The 26,499-nt window shown below is 41.4% G+C and overlaps 1 protein-coding gene across 2 annotated transcripts in view; it reads left to right on the forward strand.

Annotated features, from left to right (window-relative positions):
- Positions 1 to 5,335: 5,335 nt before the first annotated feature.
- Positions 5,336 to 26,499, forward strand: part of LOC132823212 (core histone macro-H2A.1) — a 43,369-nt gene continuing 22,205 nt past the window's right edge. For both annotated transcript variants that reach the window (XM_060836819.1, XM_060836820.1), the window contains exons 1-4: positions 5,336 to 5,438; positions 16,543 to 16,736; positions 22,761 to 22,867; positions 24,842 to 25,042. In XM_060836819.1, the coding sequence (XP_060692802.1) occupies positions 16,565 to 16,736; positions 22,761 to 22,867; positions 24,842 to 25,042 (480 nt within the window). In that variant the 5' untranslated portion in view covers positions 5,336 to 5,438; positions 16,543 to 16,564. The remainder of the gene's footprint in view (positions 5,439 to 16,542; positions 16,737 to 22,760; positions 22,868 to 24,841; positions 25,043 to 26,499) is intronic.

A 26,499-nucleotide genomic window follows, 5' to 3' on the forward strand; every position in this document is an offset into this window, starting at 1 on the left:
GAAGCAGTTAATTTTTCAAGTTGCAACATTAGAACTGATCATCAGGATTTCCATTTTAAAAATTGCTTGTTGATTGAAAATTATTCATTTTCTTTTTACAAGGATGTTGCAAGGTCTAAAGAGTATTTCCAGCATTGTTTTATTTTTATTACATAGCACTTAAAGATGATTTCATATCTGAAACAAGAGTCTGCTTTTCCATGCACGGTTAGGAAATGTCCTCAGAAACTTTTTGGGTGCCATTGATCCATGCTTGGAGGAAGCACGCAGAGATCTCAATTTTCACAGGGTTGGATCGTTAATTGGCTGAATAGCATGTTGGGTAGCCAATTAAGGGCTGCTAACTTGGAATGATGGTGGGAAACAATATGTTCAACCTCAATGAAAATAGACCATGTTAGCTGATGTACTCTATTTAATTGCAGCAACAGTTATGGAATGACAAAAACAGAGGGCTGCATGCAAGTCAGCATTGGGTCCCAGAGCAAGGTGGGATCCAGGTCAGGGGTGGAACCAGGATTAGGGTTAGATCTTTGTCCAATGCTGGAACTGTGTCAGAACTGGAATCTGCGACAGGGCTCCTCATATCACAGGGATTGACCTAAAGCCTTTGATTGAAGCAGTGAGAGAAGGAAGGGTGGTCTTTCTTCTGGAGGGTGACAGTTTATCAAACCAGGCAAGCCTAGTTAGAAGTGGCTGAATCTGGCAGCAGGAAATGCATAATGAGGAAGAATTGCATCCATTGCTGGAAAATGCTTAATTAACTGATTTGCTCCATCAAAATGAGTGTGGCAACAGATCACAGTGGCAGACTGTGAGACCTCATTTGTCTGAAATTGAGTATAATATACAGGATAAAGTGAGGACTGCGGATGCTGGAGATCAGAGCTGAAAATGTGTTGCCGAAGAAGGGCTCATGCCTGAAACGTTGACTCTCCTGCTCCTTGGATGCTGCCTGACCTGTATTATATACAGGATATAAGAGAAGAGCTTCAGTGGCCTCTGAGATACAAAGGTGTATGTGATATCATGAAGGTCTGTGGCTGATCCTTGGAATTAAAGTGAGGTTGGTAACTTATGTTTGACTTCCAAGCTAAGCATCTTTAAGATGCTTTAGAAGGTTTCAAGCAAAATATGATTTTCTGCTCAGAAGTGAGAAATGGTAGAATCTGATAGCATCATATTTGTCTATGTATTTTATAACTGTTCTAAGTATTTTTTTTTATTTTGATCAATTCTCTGTCAAAAAATTATAGTTTCATTCTCTTCAACTGAATAACTTTTTCAGCTAACATAGTAACACTCACTCCAATATCAACTTGAAATTAATTGGATGACCATTAACTTTTCTGAGTCCTTTCATATCTTGTTCAAATAAGTCAGGCACAACGTCCAGAAAAGATTGACTCACATCTTCCAAAGGTGACATATCATCAGTTTGGGATATTTGTTCCAATGAAGGTATCACATCGTATTCTCAGTATTATTCCAAAGATGCTTGTTGTAAGGTCACTTACAAACTTCTTTTGCAGACTTTATTTATTCTGTGGTTCAACGGTTGTTTTTGATTTGTGCACATTCTCTGGAATTGCCCCACTTTCTTTAGCACCTGTTGAGGTTACCATGAAGGCTTCTCAACCACTCCCCTAGTCTCAGGTGTTTTCTCTCTCTCTCTCTCTCTTTCTCTCTCTTTTATACCTGACATAGTTGAAAAGTCTGATGATATTTTTAAACTAGGTTCGATTCCACTTCCCATTGTTCTCTTGTGCTGTTTTTACATTTCAGCTTGTACCAAAATCTAGAAAGATCTTTCTGTTGTCAGCTCTTCCTTGATTGCAACATATTTAAAAAGAAATGTATTAGAAAATCAAATGTCAGTTAGTTCTGCTCATAATTCACTATAATCACAAAATTCCGACAATATACAAAGTATATTAACAAATTTCTCTTGGAAGCTGTACTTTCCTATTAAATCTCATTGTCTCCATAAAATAATTGGTACTGAATATATAGAAACTAACAGTGTCAATGTCATCTGTCTGTTTTTGTTCCTACTGACATTTATAGTGTATTCTGTTATTAAACCTACAAAATAAAGAAATCTGTTCACTGTTCTTCTTTCATTTTCTGTAATCTTGAAGCAATTCCAAATCACTTAACTTGCCATTTCCATGTACTTTTGTTTAATTGGCTCTCTGAAGTATTTGATTTTAAATCTGCTTGGAAGTATGATATCTTTCTCCATTCTCATTTTATTTTACTGCTTCTCTTACGGAAATGATTTACTTGAAAGCTGCAGTAGAAATCTCTTAGTGTTTGGAGATGCAATTAACTTGATGCCTAGTGTTGTAAATTGTAAAGGTTCATAAATTATATTAAATATTGTCTTCTTCAACAAGATTTTCTACAATACATTATTATTTTCATTTATTGTTAGATAGCGTCGAAGTATTCCAAATAAAACTTTATCTTTCAAAAGCTTTGTTGTTTTAATAAAGATTTTTTTCCCTTCAATCTTCTTTTCCTTTTGGATAGTTTGTTTAATTTCTGTTTATTAAAGGTAAAATGTCTAAATGGTTCAAAATAATTTTGTACAGAAATAAAATTCCAAGCACTAAAGATCTTTGCGAAAGTATTTCAAAGATGTAATTCTGATCCCTGGCAATCGCAAATTGACAAGTAAGGGAGAAGTTTTACATGTTAAACATCTTGTTAATAGTCCAACTCAGCCTCGTAATTTTCAGCTTTAAATCTTACTAAAAACACAAATGACTTAGAAATCAAGAAAATTCAGCATGGAAGTCAGAGTGGGTCACTAAAATAAACATAACAATGGAAGCACTTTGGTTTCTAATTTGCCAACCCCTTACAATCATCAGATCACCTCACTCATTCACTTGCAAGCTGCCCTGGAAGTACAGATTCTTATTGCATGGTACACCAGGAACTAACATTGAAAGGCTGCTGCATGGAGACTTTATACAGATAAACAGGCTCACGGATTGAACCAGGTTGTATTTCAAGGCTGCTCCCTTGCTCTCTTGGTGCATGTTCACTTAGTGCTTGCAGCATCCCTGCATTGTCTCATGTTCTCATGTCATTTCAAGCTGTTAGTGCAATGATACTTCAGCCAATGATACTTCCATATTGAGATGCTCTCTAGCATAGACATACACACAGGCTGCTTCTTAGTAGATATCTATCCAGGCCGGGAGACATATCACTGTGCAATGCACTGAGATGTCAGTCTAAGACCTACAGCATATACCAGCTACCCACATGGAAAACATACTTCACATTTGTTCAATAAAATGGCCAAGTTGGAAACTGGTGAGGCTAGACCCAGTTCAGTCAAGGGGATGCCACTGTCAGTCATAGGCACAGTCCACACAGACAGTGCAGTATTCTGGCCAACTTCAGTTGTTCTCTTCGGACACTCACAGTAAAGGAATCTGTCCCAGCAAGGTTCAGGGAGTGGGCAGCGATATTGGCAGTGACCAACACAGTGGTCTCTACAGTGGGAGTGTAGAGGGATAGGGTGGGCATCATTAGGGTGTAATGCTGAGGTTTGGGGGCAGGAAGGACATTTGTAGGTGAAGTTCAATGTGGTTAGACTTCCACAATGGGAGCAAGGGATGAGTAGAAATGAACTTCCAAGGTAGTACAAGCTACTAGTACATGGAGGCACTGGGGGGAGGTGGCATACATTTGGTGCCCTGTTGGGGCCTGATATACTCACAAAGTCCTCCATGCTCTGTGTTCCCTGCCATCAGTCTTTGCTCTTTACGTGCAGTGCTGTTGGAAAATTATGGGGACAACACCCAAGATGAGTGGGTTTGATGGGTGAAAGCACACGATCAACAGCAGCAGTCATCTGAACAGGAGAACATGTACATTGGGATGAGGGAGCTGGCCTTGTCCATGACAGAGGTCAGCTGCTTTGGAGGTGACAAGCCAGACAGAAGCTCACTGAAACAAAACCAGAAATAGCTGGAGAAACACAGCAGGCCTTGCAACATCAGTGACAAGAAAGCAGAGTTAACATTTTGTTTCTGGTGACCCTTCTTCATGAACACTCATTGACACCCACTTCCGAGAGATGAGAGCTAAGTGCAGCAGACTATCATGAACTGTAAAATAGTCCGTGTTCATGGGGCACTCCAAGTAGTTGGACCATTCCATATCACCTGTCCCTCGTGGAGAAGCTTGTAAAGAAAAATAGGTTTGACCACAAATTCATCAGGTAGTGGTCAACCCATAACATCTCAAGACCCTGAGGGAAAAGGAGAAGGTTGATCCCCCTGAGCAGACTGTCAAAGTCATTTGACAGACTACCTCATTGCCAGAATTTTCCAACAAACATCAAGACATAGCTTGGCTGATGATGAAAAGAACACTACTTGTGAGATCCTTCATGTATGCCCGGTCTTTCTCTGCCATCACACGATGCCCTTGATGTGGCTGTGAAGAGACAGTCATACATCTCCCTCTGGAATATCCCTTTGCAAAGAAGATATGGAGAGAGATAGTCATTTTTGTTATCGTCCCGAGCAGCTCTGTTACTCGGTGCTCTCCAGTCTGTCCCCTGGGATGCACATTGAGACAACATTGTCTGCACCTGAAGGACCACCAACTGGGTGAAAAATGCCCTTTGGTATGCCTGAACATTTTGGTCTTCTAATGTAAAGAGTTAAACTGGGTTGCAATCTGGCACATTCCAAGTTCCAGGACTATGTGTTGAGGGACCCATAGCCCAATAGAAAACAAAAAGAAGCAAATTAAGAGAAGGTTGCAAAGGGGGGAGAGATAGAGATGATAGAAATTTGCAGAGAACTTGTTTGTACTGATTTATTGTAAGTAATACAATTGGAATTCACTATCATTTTAAGCAAACCGTTAGGACATGTGCACATTTAAATAATAGCCTGTAATTTTGTATTCATTTTATGGTACGATATAAGTTGCACTAAGTTTTTTTTAGCATAAAGGAGTGGGATTAGAACCATTTATATGTTACCCAGTTTTGGGGGTGAAAAGCTCTAAATACAGAAATCCGTATCGTTTTGTACAGAGAGGCAGAGGCGATAACCGGAATTACATGCATCACTTTTCGATATAACATATTGGACTCTTTCTGCTGCGAGTTTAAACCGTCAAACGCATGATAGCCAATCATTTTTTAAAAAAAAAACATGCGCGACGGTATTCAATCAGATCGACTGCAATACTGATAACGTATTTTTTTAGGTTTGGTATTCTGTGTTATGTGGGTGTGGATGAATGCACTCTCCGTTCACCACATGCACTGGGGAGGATGACCCAGAGGCGCTGAGTGACAGCTCGGCTGGAAGCGCGCAGTATTGTGGGCCAGTCTACCACTGCCCACTCGGAGCTGAGCTGCTGTTTCTGCAAAGGAGACATATTGTTACTGTGTCATTGTAAGTGATTGACATTGTTTCTACACTTCGTTTCATTGTAATCAGAGGGCCAGCATGTTATCTTGATGTTGCGTCACTGCGCACTTCGAGTTTTAGATTGCAAATGAGTTGAAACAAGGGAAAGAAACTGCGATTTGTAGAGACATCTAGAATGTAAGGCCTTACGTTGTGTGTTGCAACCTGGACTGTAATCTTTAAGGTTGCGGATCGAACCCTATATCAGCGGTTGTTTATATTTTTTCAACAAATGCAACCGTGTGTCCCTGCCGATTACCGATTGCAGAGCCACTCCGCCGTATCTCCCTTATGCAAGAAAATGCAGCTTAGTTTACCGACTGTTTAAAACACGGATGCTTTTTTTTAAAACAACCTCCCGTGCGAACCCGGAAATTGCCAAGCCATTGATGTTTTAATGTTGCAGCCCGCGGTGCGTACATTGTGCAGCTTCTGATACTCGGCAGTAAAACGCAAAAGAGTGGAGACCCTCGGAACAGCCCACTGCACCATAATAAACCCATTCTATACAGTGGAGTGGGATCCGGCTGTAAATATTTCATTTTATCTGCAGGCACAGGCCGATTGCCGCATTTCCTGTAATAGACAGGAATGGTGTATTTTGTGTTGTTGGAAAGGTAGATGCATTACCATATATCTTGTCATTTCATACCATCACCGACGTTTAATCCGCATAGTTCCTAATGCCCGCTGTTACTGGCCAGATTGAACTTGATATGAATTGACATTTTAGGGCTGTTATTGAATGTCATCGTTTTGTTTTCCGAATTGCTTTAATTGCTACAATCTATATCGGTTTTTAATCACAGAATTGTTCCCGGAGTGGCTGTGAAATCACATTCCAGAAGCTGTTGTGCGGCCGTTACTTAGCAACAGGCATCAAACTTGTTCCCTTCTCTCAAGAAAGGCATTGAATTAAAAAGAGGAAAATGATCTAAATGTGGCCTCTGAGGTCCTTGTCAAGTTGTGGTGCCGTTCTCAATTTGTAACACCCAGGGAATGGCTTTAACAGATAAACCTAAGCCTTGCCTGTTCACACGCCAAACCTTTAGGATTGTTTTTTTGTTTCCAATTTTGGTGGGTGGGGAGGTGAGATTTTTGAATCATTAACCAGTCAAAGTGCCTGCCTGGGCGTTGTCTCCCAAGCAAAACCATCATCATCAACGATTGTCAATGGTGGGCAGACTCAGGAATATTGCACCTGCAAATAATAAATCATCCCATGAATTGACAGTAAAAATGTACTTTGGAATAGTACACTGATTTATTTAATTATTCCTCCTTTGTGATTTGTCCATAGGATACTTCACAATAATCCCCCTCCCCCCACTTGTTACCGTTGATTAATTTCCTGGACTATCTTTAGACGTTTCATGTTTCGTTTTGACAGGCACAGGAGAAGATAAACCGCATCCTCTGGGGGTGGGGAATATGGTTGACATGTGTGTTTTTTAAAAAAGTCACATTTTCTTCATTGAAGGTCTAAGTTTTTAGACTAGCTCAGATGTAAAACTGCTAGTTTGGACTGTGTAGTTAAAATGCAGAGAAATTAACTTATCTAAACACTTACTAAATATAGTGATTTTTGTTTTTAATAAGGGTGATTTCAACTCCTATAACTCCAGCTTTTTGTGCTTCTAACATTGTTGAAACGGCTGGTTTGAAACTTCAGACGAGGAAGTTTATCCAAAACTTTATATAAGAAAGCAGAATACTGTAAGAGCCAGCAGAACATGCTCATGTTGTTTTAATTGTTTTCTGTACAGTTTTAACAGTCATGATTAACAAACAGGAAGCTGTGGGAGTACATAACTGAATTTTGAATTTTTGCCACACTATATAGCAGCAACTGTAACATTTGTGCAAAAATAGACAAAAAATGGCAGAGTTTTCTGCTACCATCCCTTTGTCAACAGCACTGGTGTTTGGTGACATTTATAACACTGTTATAAGTGTGTTCTAGACTTTTTTTTCCAAAGAAATATGGTCTTCCTTTTTTTTTTAGATGAGATGACTTCGGGTATTGCAAATGCTTCAGCCTTTTGCTTTGTTGGGGCATCTCCAACATGGGAGATTGGAGGAGGAAGCTCCACAAATATCCCAATGAGTTGCTTAATTGTCCACCACCACCCACTCATTGCTGTGCCATTTGCCACAATTAATCCTATGTTGCAGCTTCACCAAGTTGAAACTGCCTTTTTAAGTGTATCTAGTGCTGTTCCAGGCATGTCTCCTACACTTTTAATTGAAATAGTGTTGTTTGCCCTGGTTTGATGGTAATTGTAGAGTGAAGGATATGTAGTATCATGAAGTTGCAGACTGTGTTGAGTGCAGTTTTCCTACTGATGGCCCACTGTGTTTCACGGATACCTGGTATTAAGTTGTTACATCTCTTAGCAGTAATCTCATTTAGCACAGGGATTGTGCCACACAACACAGTGAAAGGCCATCTCATTGTGAAGATGGAACTTAATTTCCACAAGGACTGTGTGTTGGTCACTCTTAATACTGTTGTGGACAGATGTCTATATCAGATAGATTATTGAGGATGGGGTCAAGAATTATTTTCCCTTTGGTGATTTCTTCACCTCTTGCTGCAGACCTGATCCAGTAGTTATGTTCATTAGGACTTGGCCAACTCGGTCAGTAGTGCTGATGCCAAGTCACTTTTGATGATGTACAATGAAGTCTCCTGTGCTCTTGCCATCCTCAGCAATTCCTCCAAGTTGTGCTTAATGTAGAGGAGTTCTGATTCATCAGTTGAGTGTGGAGGGTGGAGTGGAATGGGGGGTTTAGTAGTGGTGATGATGGGTACATTAAGGATACCTTATGCCATGAGACTTTATGAATTTCACAGTAAATATTGAAAACTCTCGGGCAACTCCCTTCGAGCTCTATACCACTATGCTGCACCTCTGGTCAAACTATGCTTTCAGTGGAATAAGATATACCCAAGGATGATGGTGATGATGTCTGGGGCATTGTCCTTAAGGAATGATTCCCTGAGTACGACAGTGACAGGCTGTTAATTGACTAGTCTGAGATAGCTTTCTTAGTTTTGGCAGTAAGCCACTAGATGTTGCCAAGAAGGACTTTGCAGGGTCAACAGGACTAAGTTTACTATTGTCATTTCCACTGTCTAGGTCAGTGTTTATATTCCTTCTTTGAGACATTTTATTGGTTTGGTACAACTGAATGGCATGCTGGAATATCTCAGAGGATAGTTAAGAGTCAAACACGTTGCTGTGGGTTCGGATTTGCACGTAGGACATATCAGGTGAGGATGGCAAGTTTCTCCCCTTGAAGGGCATTAGTAAATCAAATTTTCTTTTATTTCAATTAACATTAGTTTTGTGGTCATCAAGTAGACTTTTAATTCCAGATTGTTCTTTAACTCAAAATAATGGGTTTTGAACCTGGATTCCAAGATCTGGATTATTAGTTCAATGACAATATCATGATGCCTTTGAATCAGTGAGGTCATTTGATGTTTAAACTGTTAACCTAGCAAAGGTCAATTAATTTGGCAGACACCAGTGATCTGATTTCAATGCATCTGCTTCATGAAGGAGAAAAAATTGACCAACTGGCTCATTGACCTCCGGGTTTCATTTATTGGGAGGAGATTAATGTTTATGCTGTTCATTTGAGGATATGGCTTGTTGCAACTATAATGTCTTAACAGATTATTATTTTAAACTAGAGTTATGTCATGGTTTCCCTTCAAGCTAAACTGTGCATTTTTAAAATAATTCCAATCTGTTGTAGTTTTATTCTTGTGCTGCAGGACCAGGGTTGAGATTCCTTCTGTGCTCATGAGAAGTGGATTTTGGCTAATTATTATGATAAATAAGCACAAAATATTTTCCAACTTTTTTTAAAGAAATACTCACGTCATTAGATATTGATGTTATTCCTGCTGTGATTTTGGAAAACAGTGCAGTGTTGTAAACAAGTGGGATGTTATGAAAACGGAAGTTAGGACATGGTTGGAAGGTAAACTGAGCTATATTGTATGTCTATAGCATACTGCTAATGATTTTGCAGTGTTCAAGGGAGACAATTGTGAATCTGACCAACTGCAATTTAAAAAGAAACTCTTTCATAAAGCATAACTTGAACAAAATTGTTGAGTTCCAAAAAAACTGAAACCCATTCAAATTCAAAAAGAACATCCACTTATACAGCACCTTAGAACAACAGTTATGGAATTTCACTTTCTCAGTTGCACAGCATGACAAAGCACTTCACATGATGAATTACTTTGTGCAGTTATTACTGTTGCGTGCATGAAATCAACAACAATTTTGCACATGGTGGTGTCCTACAAATTACAAGAGCTGGTCAAAATATTAATAATGTACTGAGCAGATTGCTGGGATTCTGATTAGGCTTTGCATAGTATCCTAGGTTACATGCCATTTGCGCCTCGAGAGTTGTCTGAAATTATACTGACCATTCTCGGTTCTTGTTTGACTTCTCTAGTCTTTCTTTCCATTTAGCCGATCTGGTGGGCATTGCTGTCAGAAGGAACAAGCTGTTCGAATATCAATGGATTTTACAGACGCAGTTTTAATGAAGTCATTAACTGCTTCTGTATGGCAGTTGTATATCCATCGGGTAAAAAATGAGGTCTGCAGATGCTGGAGATCACAGCTGAAAATGTGTTGCTGGTTAAAGCACAGCACGTTAGGCAGCATCCAAGGAATAGGAAATTCGACGTTTCGGGCATAAGCCCTTCATCATTGGATGCTGCCTAACGTGCTGTGCTTTAACCAGCAACACATTTTCAGTTGTATATCCACATAGAGTCATAGATGGGTGGCACAGTGGTTAGCACTGCTGTCTCACAGCACCAGAGACCTGGGTTCAATTCCCGCCTCAGGCAACTCTCTCTGGGTGCTCTGTTTTCCTCCCACAATCCAGAAATGTGCAGGTTAGGTGAATTGGCCATGCTAAATTGCCCAAAGTGTTAGGTGAAGGGGTAAATGTGGGAGTATGGGTCTGGGTGGTATACGGGTCGGTGCGGACTTGTTGGGCCGAAGGGCCTGTTTCCACACTATAAGTAATCTAATCTAATCTAAGATGTACAGCATGGAAACTGCCATCCATGCCAACCATCTTCAGTATGTCTATATCCTGTTCATTGCTAAAACTGCCTTTAACTACGTAATGTCATTATCTCTGCACCTGCTGCAGCTGAGATGGTGCTGGAACCCTTGTTTATGCTTTTGCATTTCTAGAGTTGAACTGTTGTAATCTCCTCCTGGCTGGCGCCTATTCCTCCACACTCCATTCCCTTCAGCTCATACAAAACTCTGCTGCATGCATCCTAACTCATAAGTCCTTGTTAGCTCAACATGCCTGTGCTCACTGACAAATATTGATTTGTAGCCCACCTGCACATTAAATTTAAATTCTTGTGATGGTCTTCAAATCCCTCAATGGCATTCCTCTTCGCTATGCAATTTTCTGAACTTACAATCCTCCATGAACTTTACATGCCTTCAGCCTTCACTATAGCACCGACATACAGTCATAGAATCATAGAGATGTATAGCACAGAAACAGACCCATCGGTCCAACTTGTCCATGCTGACCAGACATCCCAACCCATCTATTCCCACCTGCCAGCACCTGGCCCATATCCCTCCAAACCCTTCCTATTCACATACCCATCCAGATGCTTTTTAAATGGTGCAATTGTACCAGCCTCCACCACTTCCTCTGGCAGCTCATTCCATACATGTACCACCCTCTGTGTGAAAAAGTTGCCCCTTAAGTCTCTTTTATATCTTTCCCCTCTAACCCTAAACCAATGCTCTCTAATTCTGGACTCCCCCACCCCAGGGAGGAGACTTTGTCTATTTACCCTATCCATGCCCCTCATGATCTTATAAGGTCACCCCTCAGCCTCTGACGTTCCAGGGAAAACAGCCCCAGTCTATTCAGCGTCTCCCTATAGCTCAAGTCCTCCAACCCTGGCATCATCCTTGTAAATCTTTTCTGAACCCTTTCAAGTTTCACAACATCTTGATAAGCAGCATAGGTACCAAGCTTTGGAATTCCTTCCTTTAAAGCTTTCTGCTTTTATGCCTCCTTTAAGTTGCCCATTAGAAACCATCTTTTTAACCAACTTTTTGGTCACTATCATACCATTCCCTATGTGGCTTTGTTTGACTTGCTTTTATTAATACTGTGAAGAAAAGTTAGGACATTTTACCACATTGAAAGGGCTATGCATACTGTTACACCTTTTGTGCAGCAGTTCACAATGTGTTGGTTTTATGTAGCTTGCGACAGCCTTGTAGAATTATCCTAAGGCAGATGGCAATGAAGCCATTTCTGGATGTTCCCAGCTGTTTTAGTAACATGAGCAAATTTATATTTTGTTAGTCTCCAGCTTTGCAAGATTTGTGCAGGAACAATAGGTTTACTCTTGGCATCTTCTTTAACAAATCTAGTTTTATTGTAAGATGGATAGTATTATTTGAGTTCTGTTCAAAATACAGAGCTCACATTGTAGTGCAAATCATAGAATTGAGTTGCAACATGAATTGACAGAATTTGTGCTTAACATTATTCAATTTATTTCTGGCTTCACAGATGAACTAGAGCTCAGCTGAGTTCATTTTTTTTCTCTAATAATCAACATAATACAAATAAACAGGGCAGCATAACTATGTAACCCACTTTTGATAAACAGCTTTAATCGCAGTTAATGAATACTTTGACATTCTGCTACTGAAATAAATATTCAAAGCTTGATCAGCATCCAGACTAAATATTCCATTGATTCCTTGCTAGATTTCTGTTCTTCACCTTTCACAAGCCTTAATTTATACCAAATCCCAAATTATACCAATTCAGAATAATCAATTATTTCTTTAACTTTTGTTGGGTTGTTGGTTCTTGAAATTAAAATTTTCTTCTTGTTTTTCAGCCCCTTCTTAACCCTCAGTATTTTTGTAACTTGTCCAAATTATGGCACTCAGCCCAAACCTGCTCCACCATTATCGTTTTGCCTCTAGCGCTTATGTCTCATTTCTTCCTTTACACTCTCATTTAAAGATCTACTTGAACCCAACTGTGACCACCCTCTTCATCTATTTAATTTAATGAGGCTATTGTGAAGTGTGTTGCAATAATAATAACAAAGGTGCTGTACATGCAGGAATAGTAGTAGCTCAAGAGAATTACATTGTTGAAAAACAAGTCTATCTAACAAGTCTTGACAAAAGCATATTTGCATAGTAAGGAAATTCCCTTGCTCCATGCACACCTGATGAATTGTAGAACTGGTACAGCAAAGAAGGAGGCCCTTCAACTTAATGTTTCTGCAAAAGCTAAATTAGCTAATTCAGCTAATATTATTCCCCCCCCCCCACTCCGCCCCTTGTTGCCTCCATAGTCCTGAACCTGAAAAGACAAGAGCAGCAAGGCAATACCATCACTACAAGACTCCCTCCAAGTTTTGGGCCAGTCTGACTGAACTAAATTACTTTTCCTTATCATTCTGTTGAAATCCTGGGACTGCAGGATATGGAGTGCAGTGGTTCAAGGCAGTTTGGCATCATTTGCTTGAGGGCAGTTAGAAATGGATAACAAATGTTAGGTTTACAAGTGACCCGTATGCTAACTTTGAAAAAAAACTTTTGATTTCTCAGTCTTTTGTTCTTGTTAGTTAAGAAGAAACATAGTTTTCAGATGCCCTGACTTGATGTAGGAAGAGAGATCCCATGTCATTGTCAGACTTCGCTTGCTTGATCTACTCCGATGTATGCTAAATTGAAGGATATAGCATGCCGTGATGTTGTGAAAAGATTGTGGTAGAATGCAATTCTACTGCTGCTGATGTCCCTAAGGGACTTATGGTAGCTCATTTTTAAGATACTGGATCTGTTATGAACAATTTGCATTTAGTTGAATAGACAACCAATCCAAAAATGCACAACTTCATGATAATCATGTGACTTTAAAGGCAAAATGCTATTTTTGCAAAGTTAACAGTGGAGTGGCAAAAATCTACCTGAAATCTGTTAGATTACTCACGGGTGATATATCTTTTTTTGTCACAAGTTGCTGGTTGATTTACACATCATTAACGCATGAATCTTATGATGTTATTTCACCAACCTGAACCATTACTTTACAAATTAATGAGTTAGCAGCTTGGGCAGAAAAACACAACCGATGATAAGCTGGGGAAAGAATGAGTGTGATGTGACTAGGTGACTTTGAGTTTACGAACATTTGGAATTTATAATTCTGCAATTGTTTAAATTCAGCAAAAATAGAAGGCCTGGTTGGAGGTTTTCAAATTCCAATTACTTCCGGTCAAATTGTTTAAAATGATGGACGTTGAGCAAAAGTTAAGTAGCTGCAAAGTTTCTACATTTTATATTGTATGTCAGCATCTAAATGATAGTCCTTTTTAAAAGCAAGTTTTGGAGTATCCATTTAAGACAGGAAAGATTTGTGATTTTTTTTGTCATCGTTCAGGCTTGCAGAACTACTCATTTAAGCAGGAAGTATTAATTAAAAGGAGAAAGTGAGGACTGCAGATGCTGGGGATCGGAGCTAAAAAATGTGTTGCTGGAAAAGCGCAGCAGGTCAGGCAGCATCAAAGGAGAAGGAGAATCGACGTTTCGGGCATAAGCCCTTCTTCAGGAATGAGGAGGATGTGCCAAGCAGGCTAAGATAAAAGATAGGGAGGAGGGACTTGGTGGAGGGGCGTTGGGAATGCGATAGGTGGAAGGAGGTTAAGGTGAGGGTGATAGGCCAGAGAGGGGGTGGGGGCGGAGAGGTCGGGAAGAAGATTGCAGGTCAAGGAGGCATTGCTGAGTCTGAGGGTTGGGACTGAGAAAAGGTGGGGGGAGGGGAAATGAGGAAGCTGGAGAAATCTGCATTCATCCCTTGCGCTTGGAGGGTTCCTAGGTGGAAGATGAGTCACTCTTCCTCCAGGCGTTGTGTTGCCATGGTCTGGCGATGGAGGAGGCCAAGGACCTGCATGTTCTTGGTGGAGTGGGAGGGGGAGTTAAAGTGTTCAGCCATGGGGCAGTTGGGTTGGTTGGTGCGGGTGTCCCAGAGATGTTCTCTGAAACGTTCCGCAAGTAGGCGGCCTGTCTCCCCAATATAGAGGAGGCCACATCGGGTGCAGCGTATGCAGTAAATGATGTGTGTGGAGGTGCAGGTGAATTTCTGATGGATATTGAAGGATTCCTTTGGGCTTTGGAGGGAAGTGAGGGGGGAGGTATGGGCGCAAGTTTTGCATTTCTTGCGGTTGCCGGGGAAGGTGCCGGGAGTGGAGGTTGGGTTGGTAGGGGGTGTGGACCTGACGAGGGAGTCGCGGAGGGAGTGGTCTTTCCGGAACGCTGATAGGGGAGGGGAGGGAAATATATCTTTGGTGGTGGGGTCTGTTTGGAGGTGGCGGAAATGACAAAGGATTATCCGATGTTTCTGGAGGTTGGTAGGGTGGTAGGTGAGGACTAGTGGGGTTCTGTCCTGGTGGCGATTGGAGGGACGGGGTTCAAGGGCGGAGGAGCGGGAAGTGGAGGAGATGCGGTGGAGATCATCGTCATCCACGTCTGAGGGGAAATTGCGGTCTTTGAAGAAGGAGGCCATCTGGATTGTTCGGTATTGGAATTGGTCCTCCTGGGAGCAGATAAGGCGAAGGAATTGGGATTATGGGATGGCGTTTTTACAGGGGGCAGGGTGGGAAGAAGTGTAATCTAGGGAGCTGTGAGAGTCAGTCGCTTTATAGTATAGTCCGTGTTGTGTCGGTTGTCCGAGATAGAGATGGAGAGGTTGAGGAAGGGGAGAGAGGAGTCTGAGACGGTCCAGGTAAATTTGAGGTCGGGGTGGAAGGTGTTAGTGAAGTGGATGAACTGTTCAACCTACTTCGTGCTCCTACTGACTCCCACAGCTACCTAGATTACACTTCCCGCTCCTCCGCCCTTGAATCCCACCCCTCCAACCGCCACCAGGACAGAACCCCACTAGTCCTCACCTACCACCCCACCAACCTCCAGATATATTGGATCATCCTTCGTCATTTCCGCCACCTCCAAACAGACCCCACCACCAAGATATATTTCCCTCCCCACCCCCATCAGCGTTCCAGAAAGACCACGCCCTCCACGACTCCCTTGAGAGATCCACATCCCCCCACCAACCCAACCTCCACTCCCGGCACCTTCCCCTGCAACCGAAAAAAATGCTAAAATTGCGCACACACCTCCCCCCTCACTTCCCTCCAAGACCTTCAATGTCCATCAGAAATTCACCTGCACCTCCACACGCATCATTTACTGCATCCACTGCACGCGATGTGGCCTCCTCTATATTGGGGAGACAGGCCGCCTACTTGCGGAATGTTTCAGAGAACATCTCTGGGACACCCGCACCAACCAACCCAACTGCCCCGTGGCTGAACACTTTAACTCCCTCTCCCACTCCGCCAAGGACATGCAGGTCCTTGGCCTCCTCCATCGCCAGACCATCGCAACACGACGCTTGGAGGAAGACCGACTCATCTTCCACCTAGGAACCCTCCAACCACAAGAGATGAATGCAGATTTCTCCAGCTTCCTCATTTCCCCATCCCCAACCTTTTCTCAGTCCCAACCCTCGGACGCAGCACCGCCTTCTTGACCTGCAATCTTCTTCCTGACCTCTCCGCCCCCACCCCCTCTCCGACCTATCACCCTCACCTTAACCTCCTTCCACCGATCGCATTCCCAACGCCCCTCCACCAAGTCCCTCCTCCCTATCTTTTATCTTAGCCTGCTTGGCACACCCTCCTCATTCCTGAAGAAGGGCTTATGCCCGAAATGTTGATTCTCCTTCTCCTTTGATGCTGCCTGACCTGCTGCACTTTTCCAGCAACTCCATTTTTATGTATTAATTGAAAACCAGATTTTGGTGACAGGATTTAGTTTTAAGTTTTTGGATATTTTAATTAAAGTTTAGTTTTTGCTTTATATATTTAGCATCTGACAGTCAATATTGTGTAGTTTTGAGTGTACCTTGCTCATGTTTTATTCCATTATGGCTTGAAACAAATTTTGACGTAACTGCTTTTGATCAGAGTGTAGGCTTTTGCGAACATCATGTCCAGCAGAGGTGGAAAGAAGAAAACGACCAAGATTTCCCGGTCTGCAAAAGCTGGGGTTATTTTCCCAGTTGGAAGAATGTTACGTTACATAAAGAAAGGACACCCCAAATACAGAATTGGCGTTGGTGCTCCAGTGTACATGGCTGCAGTTCTGGAATATCTGACCGGTGAGTCATAGAGTTTTAATGACACAGAAGGAGGCCCTTCAGCCCATTGTGTCCATGCCAATCATCAGACATTCATCTATTCTAATCCCATTTTCCAGAAAATAAAAAAATTCTCAACTCCATTCTAAACCTTCTGCTCCTTACCTTTCAATAGTGACCCCTGGTTATTGACCCCCCCCCATTACGGGAAAATGTCTTCTTCTTTATCTACCTCCGAACTCAATTAGATTTGCTCTCAGCCTTCTCTGCTCTAAGGAGAAAACTCCCAGCCTACTTAGTCTTTCTTCAACCTGAATAACACGCAACGTCCTTTATCAATATCTTCTGCACTTTCTTGAATGTAAACACCTCCTTCATGTAGTGTGTTGACCAGAACTGTACACAATACTCCATCTTTCTCCAAACTAATGTTATTTACACTGTATCATAACCTCCTTGATCTTGTATTCATTGCCTTCACTAATAAAGGCAAGTACACCAAATGTCATCTTAATCCCCTTATTTACATGTCCTGCATAGATTTATGGACATGTGCACCATGGACTCTGTGATCCTCTGTATTTTCCAAGGTCCTACCATGTAATGTGTACTCCTTGCCGAGTTAGTCCTCCCAAAATGCATCACCTGTCACTCTTCAGCATTCAATTCCATTTGTCAATGTTCAGCTCATCTATATCGTCACCTAATCCAAGACTTTCCTCTTTGTTACTTACTACACCACCATTTTTTGTTATCTGCAAATGTACTGATTATAACGGCCACATTCATGTCTAGATCATTATTGTACACAGCAAACAGCAAGGGACCAGCACTGAATCTGTGGTTCGCCACTGGACGCAGTCTTTCTAGTCACAAAAACACCCCTTGACCATCACTATCTGTCTCTTAACCAGTTTTGGATCCAATTTACCAAATTCTTCTGATTCCAAGGGCTCTTAGCTGAATCAGTAATATGAGATCTTGTCAAAAGCTTTACTGAAGTTTATGTAGGCTACATCAGTTGAACTGTCCTCATTTGTACACCTTAGTCACCTCCATGAAAAAAGAGCAATCCAATTTGTTAGATATAATCTCCCCCATACAAAGCTGTTTTGATCATCTTTGATTAGTCCTAGCCTCTCCAAGTGAAGATTAATTTTGTACTTCAGATTTATTTTCCAATAGATTCCCTACCAAAGGTGTTAGACTTATATCTCTCCAGTTTCCTGGTTTATCCCTACCACCATTATTGATATTTCAATGCAAGGGCCCTAACAGGGAAGGCAGATGAACTCTGGGCATGGTTAGGCACATGGGACTGGGATATCATAGCGATTACAGAAACATGGCTCAGGGATGGGCAGGACTGGAAGCTTAATGTTCCAGGATACAAATGCTACAGGAAGGATAGAAAGGGAGACGAGAGAGGAGGGGGAGTGGCATTTTTGATAAGAGATAGCATTACAGCTGTGTTGAAGGAGGATATTCCCAGAAATACATCCAGGGAAGTTATTTGGGTGGAACTGAGAAATAAGAAAGGGATGATCACCTTATTGGGATTGTATTATAGACCTCCTAATAGTCAGAGGGAAATTGAGAAACAAACTTGTAAGGAGATCTTAGCTATCTGTAAGAATAATAGGGTAATTATGGTGGGGGATTTTAACTTTTCAAACATAGACTAGGAATGCCATAGTGTTAAAGGTTAGATGGAGAGGGATTTCTTAAGTGTGTACAAGACAATTTTCTGATTCATTATGTGGATGTACCTACAAGAGAAGGTGCAAAACCTGACTGACTCTTTGGAAATAAGGCAGGGCAGGTGACTGAGGTGTCAGTGGGGGAGCACTTTGCAGCCAGCGACCATAATTCTATTAGATTTAAATGGAAAAGGATAGACCAGATCGAAAAGTTGAAGTTCTAAATTGGAGAAAGGCCAATTTTGACGGTATTAAACAAGAACTTTCGAAAGCTGATTGGAGGCAGATGTTCGCAAGTAAAGGGACGGCTGGAAAATGGGAAGCCTTCAGAAATGACATAACAAGAATCCAGAGAAAGTATACTCCTGTCAGGGTGAAAGGAAAGGCTGGTAGGTATAGGGAATGCTGGATGACTCAAGAAATTGAGGGTTTGGTTAAGAAAAAAAAGAAGAATATGTAAGGTATAGACAGGTAGATTGAATGAATTCTTAGAAGAGTATAAAGGAAGTAGGAGTATACTTAAGAGGAAAATCAGGAGGGCAAAAAGGGGGCATGAGATAGCTTTGGCAAATAGAATTAAGGAGAATCCAAAGGGTTTTTACAAATTTATTAAATAAAAAAGGGTAACTAGGGAGAGAATAGGGCCCCTCAAAGATCAGCACAGTGGTCTTTGTGTGGAGCCACAGAAAATGGGGGAGGTACTAAATTAATATTTTGCATCAGTATTTACTGTGGAAAAGGATATGGAAGTTATAGACTCTAGGGAAATAGATGGTGACATCTTACAAAATGTCCAGATTACAGATGAGGAAGTGCTGCATGCCTTGAAATGGGTACAGGTGGATAAATCCCCAGGATCTGATCAGGTGTACCCGAGAACTCTGTGGGAAGCCAGAGAAGAGATTGCTGGGCTTCTTGCTGAGATATTTGTATCATCGATAGTCACAGGTGAGGTGCTGGAAGACTGCAGGTTGGCAAACGTGGTGCCACTGTTTAAGAAGGGTGGTAAAGACAAGCCACGGAACTATTGCCTGGTGAGCCTGACCTCGGTGGTGGGCAAGTTGTTGGAGGGAATCCTGAGGGACAGAATGTATATTGTGTTTGGAAAGGCAAGGACTGATTAGGGTTAGTCAACATGGCTTTTGAGTAGGAAATCATGTCTCTCAAACTTGATTGAGTTTTTTTGAAGAAGTAAAAAGAGGATTGATGAGGGCAGAGCAGTAGATGTGATCTATATGCACTTCAGTAAGGCGTTCAACAAGGTTCCCCATGGGAGACTGATTAGCAAGGTGAGATCTCATGGAATACAGGGAGAACAAGCTATTTGGATTTAGAACTGGCTCAAAGGTAGAAGACAGAAGGTGGTGGAGGGTTGTTTTTCAGACTGGAGGCCCGTGACCAGTGGAGTGCCACAAGGATTGGTGCTGGGTCCTCTACTTTTTGTCATTTACATAAATGATTTGGATGCCAGCATTAGAGGTACAGTTAGTAAGTTTGTAGATGACACCAAAATTGGAGGTGTAGTGGACAGCGAAGAGGGATACCTCAGATTACAACAGGATCTGGACCAGATGGGGCAATGGGCCGAGAAGTGGCAGATGGAGTTTAATTCAGATAAGTGCGAGGTGCTGCATTTTGGAAAAGCAAATCTTAGGAGGACTTGTACACTTAATGGTAAGGTCCTAGGGAGTGTTGTTGAACAAAGAGACCTTGGAATGCAGGTTCCTAGCTCCTTGACAATGGAGTCGCAGGTACATAGGATAGTGAAGAAGGCGTTTGGTATGCTTTCCTTTATTGGTCAAAGTATTGAGTACGGGAGTTGGGAGGTCATGTTGCGGCTGTACAGGACATTGGTTAGGCCACTGTTGGAATATTGCGTGCAATTCTGGTCTCCTTCCTATTGGCAAGATGTTGTGAAACTTGAAAGGGTTCAGAAAAGATTTACAAGGATGTTGCCAGGGTTGGAGGTAGGGAGAGGCTGAACAGGCTGGGGCTGTTTTCCCTGGACCATTGGAGGCTGAGGGGTGACCTTATAGAGGTTTACAAAATTATGAGGGGCATGGATAGGATAAATAGACAGTCTTTTCCCTGGGCTTGGGGATTCCAGAACTAGAGGGCATAGTTTAAGGTGAGAGAGGAAAGATATAAAAGAGACCTAACTGGGAAACCTTTTCATGCAGAGGGTGGTACGGGTATGGAATGAGCTGCTGGAGGAGTTGGCGTAGGGTGATACAATTGCAACATTTAAGAGGCATTTGGATGAGTATATGAATAGGAAGGGTTTGGTGGGATATGGGCTGGGTGCTGGCAGGTGGGAGTAGCTTGGGTTAGAATATCTGGTCGGCATGGACAGGTTGGAAGAAAGGGTCTGTTTCCATGCTGTACATCTCTATGACTTAAGTGTGAAACTAAAATTTTAGCCAAGTATTCCATAGAGATCAAACATAATGTAAAATAACACACCGAAATATCGAATGTTTCGATGTTGGGAGTGTGATTTGAGTGTATAATCTATGTGGAATGATTGCTGGTGCCAAGAAATGAGATATAGCACTGAAATATTTTTGGCATGTTTTCTTTTTATGGTTTGATAAGTAGATTTTGTTGTAACATTCTCAAAGTCTTGGGACACCTTTCTCTGCGCCTTCGGTTGCTGGAATCAAAGGTAGGAGCTGGGGTAAGGTGGCAATATTTGGGAAGGCTGGCGAGAACAGGCATATAATGGAATGCCATGCAGGAGTGGTTCTTCAACCTTGAGGTAGGCCAGGATTTGGATCAACTGCCAGTTTAATAGATATGCAAATCAATTAAGTAATTGAGGTCCCGATTCATGCATTTGGCTGATAGTGAAGCAGTGCCGCCACTACATAAGGAAGTTTTCAGCTCAATAATAAGGCCACCCAAACAGGTCAGTCCATATCTCCCAATTAGCATTGGAACCAATGCATCAGAAAACTATGCGCAAAGCTGGTTACGTAATAAAAGTTCTGACAATTTAATATGGCATCCTGAAGAACTTCCTCTGAGCAAAACCTACACAGAGACTTGCAAAGAGGATCAATGAAGAAAACCATTCCCCTTTTACCGTCCAAGTTTCTGCAAGATAAATTTAAAGGCCCAGTCGTTGAATGGTATTGAATGGATAGCTGCTTGCCAGGTCAGTTTAGGAGAGTAGTTGGGCGTATAGTCAGGTCAGACTATGGGGATTGTCAGGTTGGAATGGAGGGGGGAATGACAGGTTGTGTGGAGGTAGTTGGGGAGACTTGATTTTGGAGTGGTATGGGTTGGGGCTTGTGGAAGTAGACCTCTGTTGGTGGGCAGGTGTTCACAGTATGTAGTTGGATTACGGGGGAACTGGTTGGACAATCAGTTGTTTAGCTACCCAGATGCTAGACTCAGTTTTAACCTACCTCAAGGTTTCCCAGGTAATTATTCAGTTGAGTACGACAGAGGTATCCAACATTTTCATCTCAAAGTTGGAGATATTCAGTAATCTCCCAGCTCCTCAAGAGCTGAATAAACTTCACTCACTGCATTCCTCTATGCACTACTTTGACCCACTGTCACAATACAAAGGATTTTAAGTTGCTTTTAATTGAGCTACAATGCTACTACTAGCTCACTTTCCACTCACTGTTAAAGAAAGCAACCACTGTCAGTGAAGACATTTGAGTCCAGAAATGAGAATTCCTCACCTGTTACTAAAATGTGGGAGACATTTACAGTCCATTATTAATTAGAGGTTATCAACCTTGTTTGTTCTGCACCTGCTTTGAAATTTTAAGTGAAGCACTAATGGAATTAAAAGAAATGTGAGATATTAATCCCCTTCCCTCCCAGCCCAACCACCGAAAGTTACTGTTTTATTTCTTGACTCAGCAATAATCAATTACATTATTAATTCATGAAGTTTTACTTATAAAATAGGTTCATTGTTTAATTTGCTGCTATTGCATCAATTGTAAACTTATTAAGAAGAGTTTGAAATTGCAGGCACTGAGCTGGGACTGAGGAGTACAACAGATCTTTAGTTGAAAGTATCTGTGCATTAACACCGGATTCATTTTATGTATAATATGTGATAAACAGAAGTTAGGATATTTTTATTCCTATTTTATTTCCTTTAATCAAAGCCACAGTTTATTTGTTGCCTAAATAAAAATGTCTCTTTAGATACAAACTCCCCCAGTATTAACATGAGGGGAATTTAATCTTCTCTGAACAAATCAGTTAATTACTTTTTACATGTTGAGTCTTCTACTTGCTGACACATATGCTAACTTTCCTTTTGGTTTAATTTGACGTTCAGAGTAAAATAACTTTTAACAAACTGATTATCTTCCAGCTGAAATTTTGGAATTGGCTGGTAATGCTGCTAGAGATAACAAGAAGGGAAGAGTTACCCCCAGGCACATCCTGCTGGCTATTGCAAATGATGAAGAACTGAACCAGGTATGTTGTATCCTGTAGACTTGTTGAGGTTTTCTGTGATTTCTTCATCAAGTGGGGAAAAAAATATGTTTAAGATTTAGTCTGTTTTGTTGTAGTCACTATGTTAGCTCAGAAGATGAAGCAAAGAAGTAATGTGAACACGGAACATAAGTCTTAGGTGGTCTGCAGGAGGAGGAAAAAAAAACTAAATCATTGACTTTGAATGTACCACAAAAACTTGAAATAGTTATGCTAATTGTTGGATAGGACACTTCAACTTTTATTTTCTATTTGTCAGGGGAAGCACATCTGCAGCTGACTTTCATATATTCAGAGAGTTTTTGCGGCTTGGAAGCTGGCCCTTTGCCTTGTTGTCTCCGTGCTGGTCATCAAATATCCTTCTATTCTAATTCCATTTTCCAGCATTTGGCCCATAGCCTTGTATGCTAAGGCATTTCAAATATTCGTCTAAATAGTTCTGAACTGCCTTGAGTGTTCCAACTTCTCTCAGCCTTTTCAGCAGTGAGTTCCACATATCCACAACCCTCTGGGGATTTTTGTGTTTCAAATCCTCTCTAAACATCCTGTCCCTTGCTTTGAAACTGTGCCCACACTCACTGACTCCTCTGCAGAGGAAATGTTTCTCTCTGTCTACCTTTTACGTATGCCCCTTAAAACTTTGCACACCTCAACCAAATACCGCCCCCCCCGCCCCACCCCCCACAGGCTGGGATAGTTCTCCTTAGAGGTATCTAGTCTCTACTACTTTGCTTTTTGAGTTTTAAGATGGTTTTAAAATTCAGTGCATTAATCACACTTCCAATCGTCACTGATTACTGTTCTATTCCAGCTTGGTAACTGTTGCTTTCATGTATTAAAAAAAGTCTTGAAAGCACCATGGCACAGTGGTTAGCACTGCTGCCTCACAGCGCCCGAGACCCGGGTTCAATTCCCGACTCAGGCGACTGACTGTGTGGAGTGTGCACGTTCTCCCTGTGTCTGCGTGGGTTTCCTCCGGGTGCTCCGGTTTCCTCCCACAGTCCAAAGATGTGCGGGTCAGGTGAATTGGCCATGCTAAATTGCCCGTAGTGTTAGGTAAGGGGTAAATGTAGGGGTATGGGTGGATTGCGCTTCGGTGGGTCGCTGTGGACTTGTTGGGCCGAAGGGCCTGTTTCCACACTGTAAGTAATCTAATCACCTTGAAGTGTTGATCACGCGATCATAATTATATTATGAATCTGAGCTTGTTTAAAAGGCTGAAAAACTGCTTGCTGTGAGAGTCATTACAATGTTTGTTATGTTTTATGCTTTATCATATGCAAGAATTCATTCAGTTATCCATCTCTAAATTCCAATATTCCTATGTGGGTCGGTAGATTGAGATTAAAAGTTGTCTGTCATGATGATGACCTTGTCTTGACAACCTTTTGTATGCTTTGGTTTCATTACTTATTTGTTGTGGTTTACAGTCCAAGATGTTGTCTTTGTCTCCAGATAATGTGAAACTTGCTGAGTTTTTCCAGCACTTCATTTTAATTTTGCTCCCCAATAATTTCAATATTTTTGCTTTTCTTCATTTTATTTTGAAATCCTAACCGTCTATTCTGTTTAGTCACCATGCATCATCCCTGTGGTATCTTGCTCATCCACTGAATTCATAAGGTGCCCTGAGCTACACGACCTTTAAGTGTTGGCCCAACTCCTTGGAAGTTAAAGAGGACTGGGACATGCATGTCCTCACAATGGAGTCAGCCAGGTCAGAAATTCAGCTTGGGATTTAAGCCAGTCCAAACCTTTAATTGTCACACTGCAAAACAAAACCTCAGAAATGGGGTCCCAGCTACCATTTCCACCCATTGACAAAGTCTCCCTGAATCCTTGAAAATCCACTCCATGGACCTATATTTAACTTTATTTTAGCATATTATTATACATCTGTTTACAAATTATTGTAAAAGTAGAATTATAGCTGTAATGCTTATTTTCTCCTTGTAGCTGCTGAAGGGTGTCACTATTGCAAGTGGTGGTGTCCTACCTAATATTCATCCAGAGTTATTGTCTAAGAAACGAGGATCTAAAGGGAAGCTTGAAGCCATCATCACACCTCCACCAGCAAAAAAAGCAAAGTCCTCACAATCTGCCAAGAAAACTGGAGGAAAGAAAGGCAAAAAGGGAGCAGGAAAAGGAGGGGCTAAGGTACAACTTATGTTGCTATGATAATATGATACTTGTAATGATACTTCATCAGTACTCAATACTTCAGAACTTTGTTTCTGAACAACCTCTACAGGTTTTGTAGGTGAGGGATTTTGATATCAAAGACCAGTTTTGGCTCTGAGTGTTTACTGGTTAGATTAATATAGGAACTGATATTTTATGTTTTACGCTGTTTCTTCATATATTTCTTGGTCAGAGGGAAGTGAAGAAAAGAGGATTAGTAGGAAAATATAGGAAATTGGGCCAAGGCAGCTGAAGCTGTGGCTGCCATTGCTGGGATTCAGAAAAGGGTAAATAGGCTGAGACTAAGAAGAATTCAGGTGGACTGAATGGCTGGTTGAAGTGACAGAGATATGGAGAGACAAGACCTTGAAGGGTTTATACGCAAAGAGAAGAATTAGAATTTGAGGTATTGGGATAGTAGGAGTCGATATTGATAAGCACCAAAACACAGGTGAGGATAAAGTTGTGTGAATCCATACGACAGAGATTTAGATGTGCTAAAATTTAGAGTCTATGCTAATGGACCAGAAAGAGCATTTGGATAATTTGAGTCTGAATGTGCCAACAAAATGAGTGAGTTTTGCTGAATAAGCAGAGGGTGGGATGGAAGCAGGCAATATTAGAGGTGCAAGTAGATTTTCTTTGTGATGAAGGAAACTCGTTGCAGGTCAGAAATAACACTATGCTTATAACAACATAATTCAGTTTGAGACATTGGTTGTGGAGAGAACATGAAATAATTTATATTTGAGACAGGAACTGGAGACAAAGGCTTAGTCTTCATGGTAATGTCACTGAAGGAAAATGTGACTCATCCTGGATTGGCTGTTTAAAAATGTGGATGGAAAATTGAACGATCAAGAGTGGTGCCAGAAAGATTGGACTGGGATATCATCAATATACGTGTGCAATCTGCCCTTTCGTCCTCAGATAATCTAGGTCAGAGCAGCGTGTAGATGACAAAGAGGAGAGTGTCAGGAAAAGACCTTGTGGACCGTCAGTGGTAACAGAAGGAAAATGCTGGAAATGCTTGACCTTTAGTTGAATAGGCAAAAGTAGAATCAAGCAGAGGCAGTTCCACTTAACTGGCCTAGAATGGGAGGAGGATGGAACGGTCAGCTGTATCAAAGGCTGAAGAGGACAGAAACAAGTGTTGTTCTCATAGGACATGGCATTAGGCCTTTAGGACAATTACACATTCTGCCGGGATCACCATTTAATTGTAAATTTCAGACAGATAACAGGTCATGACATTGGATGAAAATGAAGCTGCAAAACAACAACATCCTAAAGGTCTTAAGAGAAGTTAGAGTGGCTAGAAATAGGGTAATAATTTGCAAGAACTGTGAACTTGAGAGAGAGTTTTTTGCAGAGCGAAATGATGTTCATTATTTACAAGTTTTAGAATAACTCCAAGATAGGCTTTCTCCTAG

The sequence above is a fragment of the Hemiscyllium ocellatum genome, chromosome 16, assembly GCF_020745735.1.
Source record: "Hemiscyllium ocellatum isolate sHemOce1 chromosome 16, sHemOce1.pat.X.cur, whole genome shotgun sequence".
NCBI classification, from domain to species: domain Eukaryota; kingdom Metazoa; phylum Chordata; class Chondrichthyes; order Orectolobiformes; family Hemiscylliidae; genus Hemiscyllium; species Hemiscyllium ocellatum.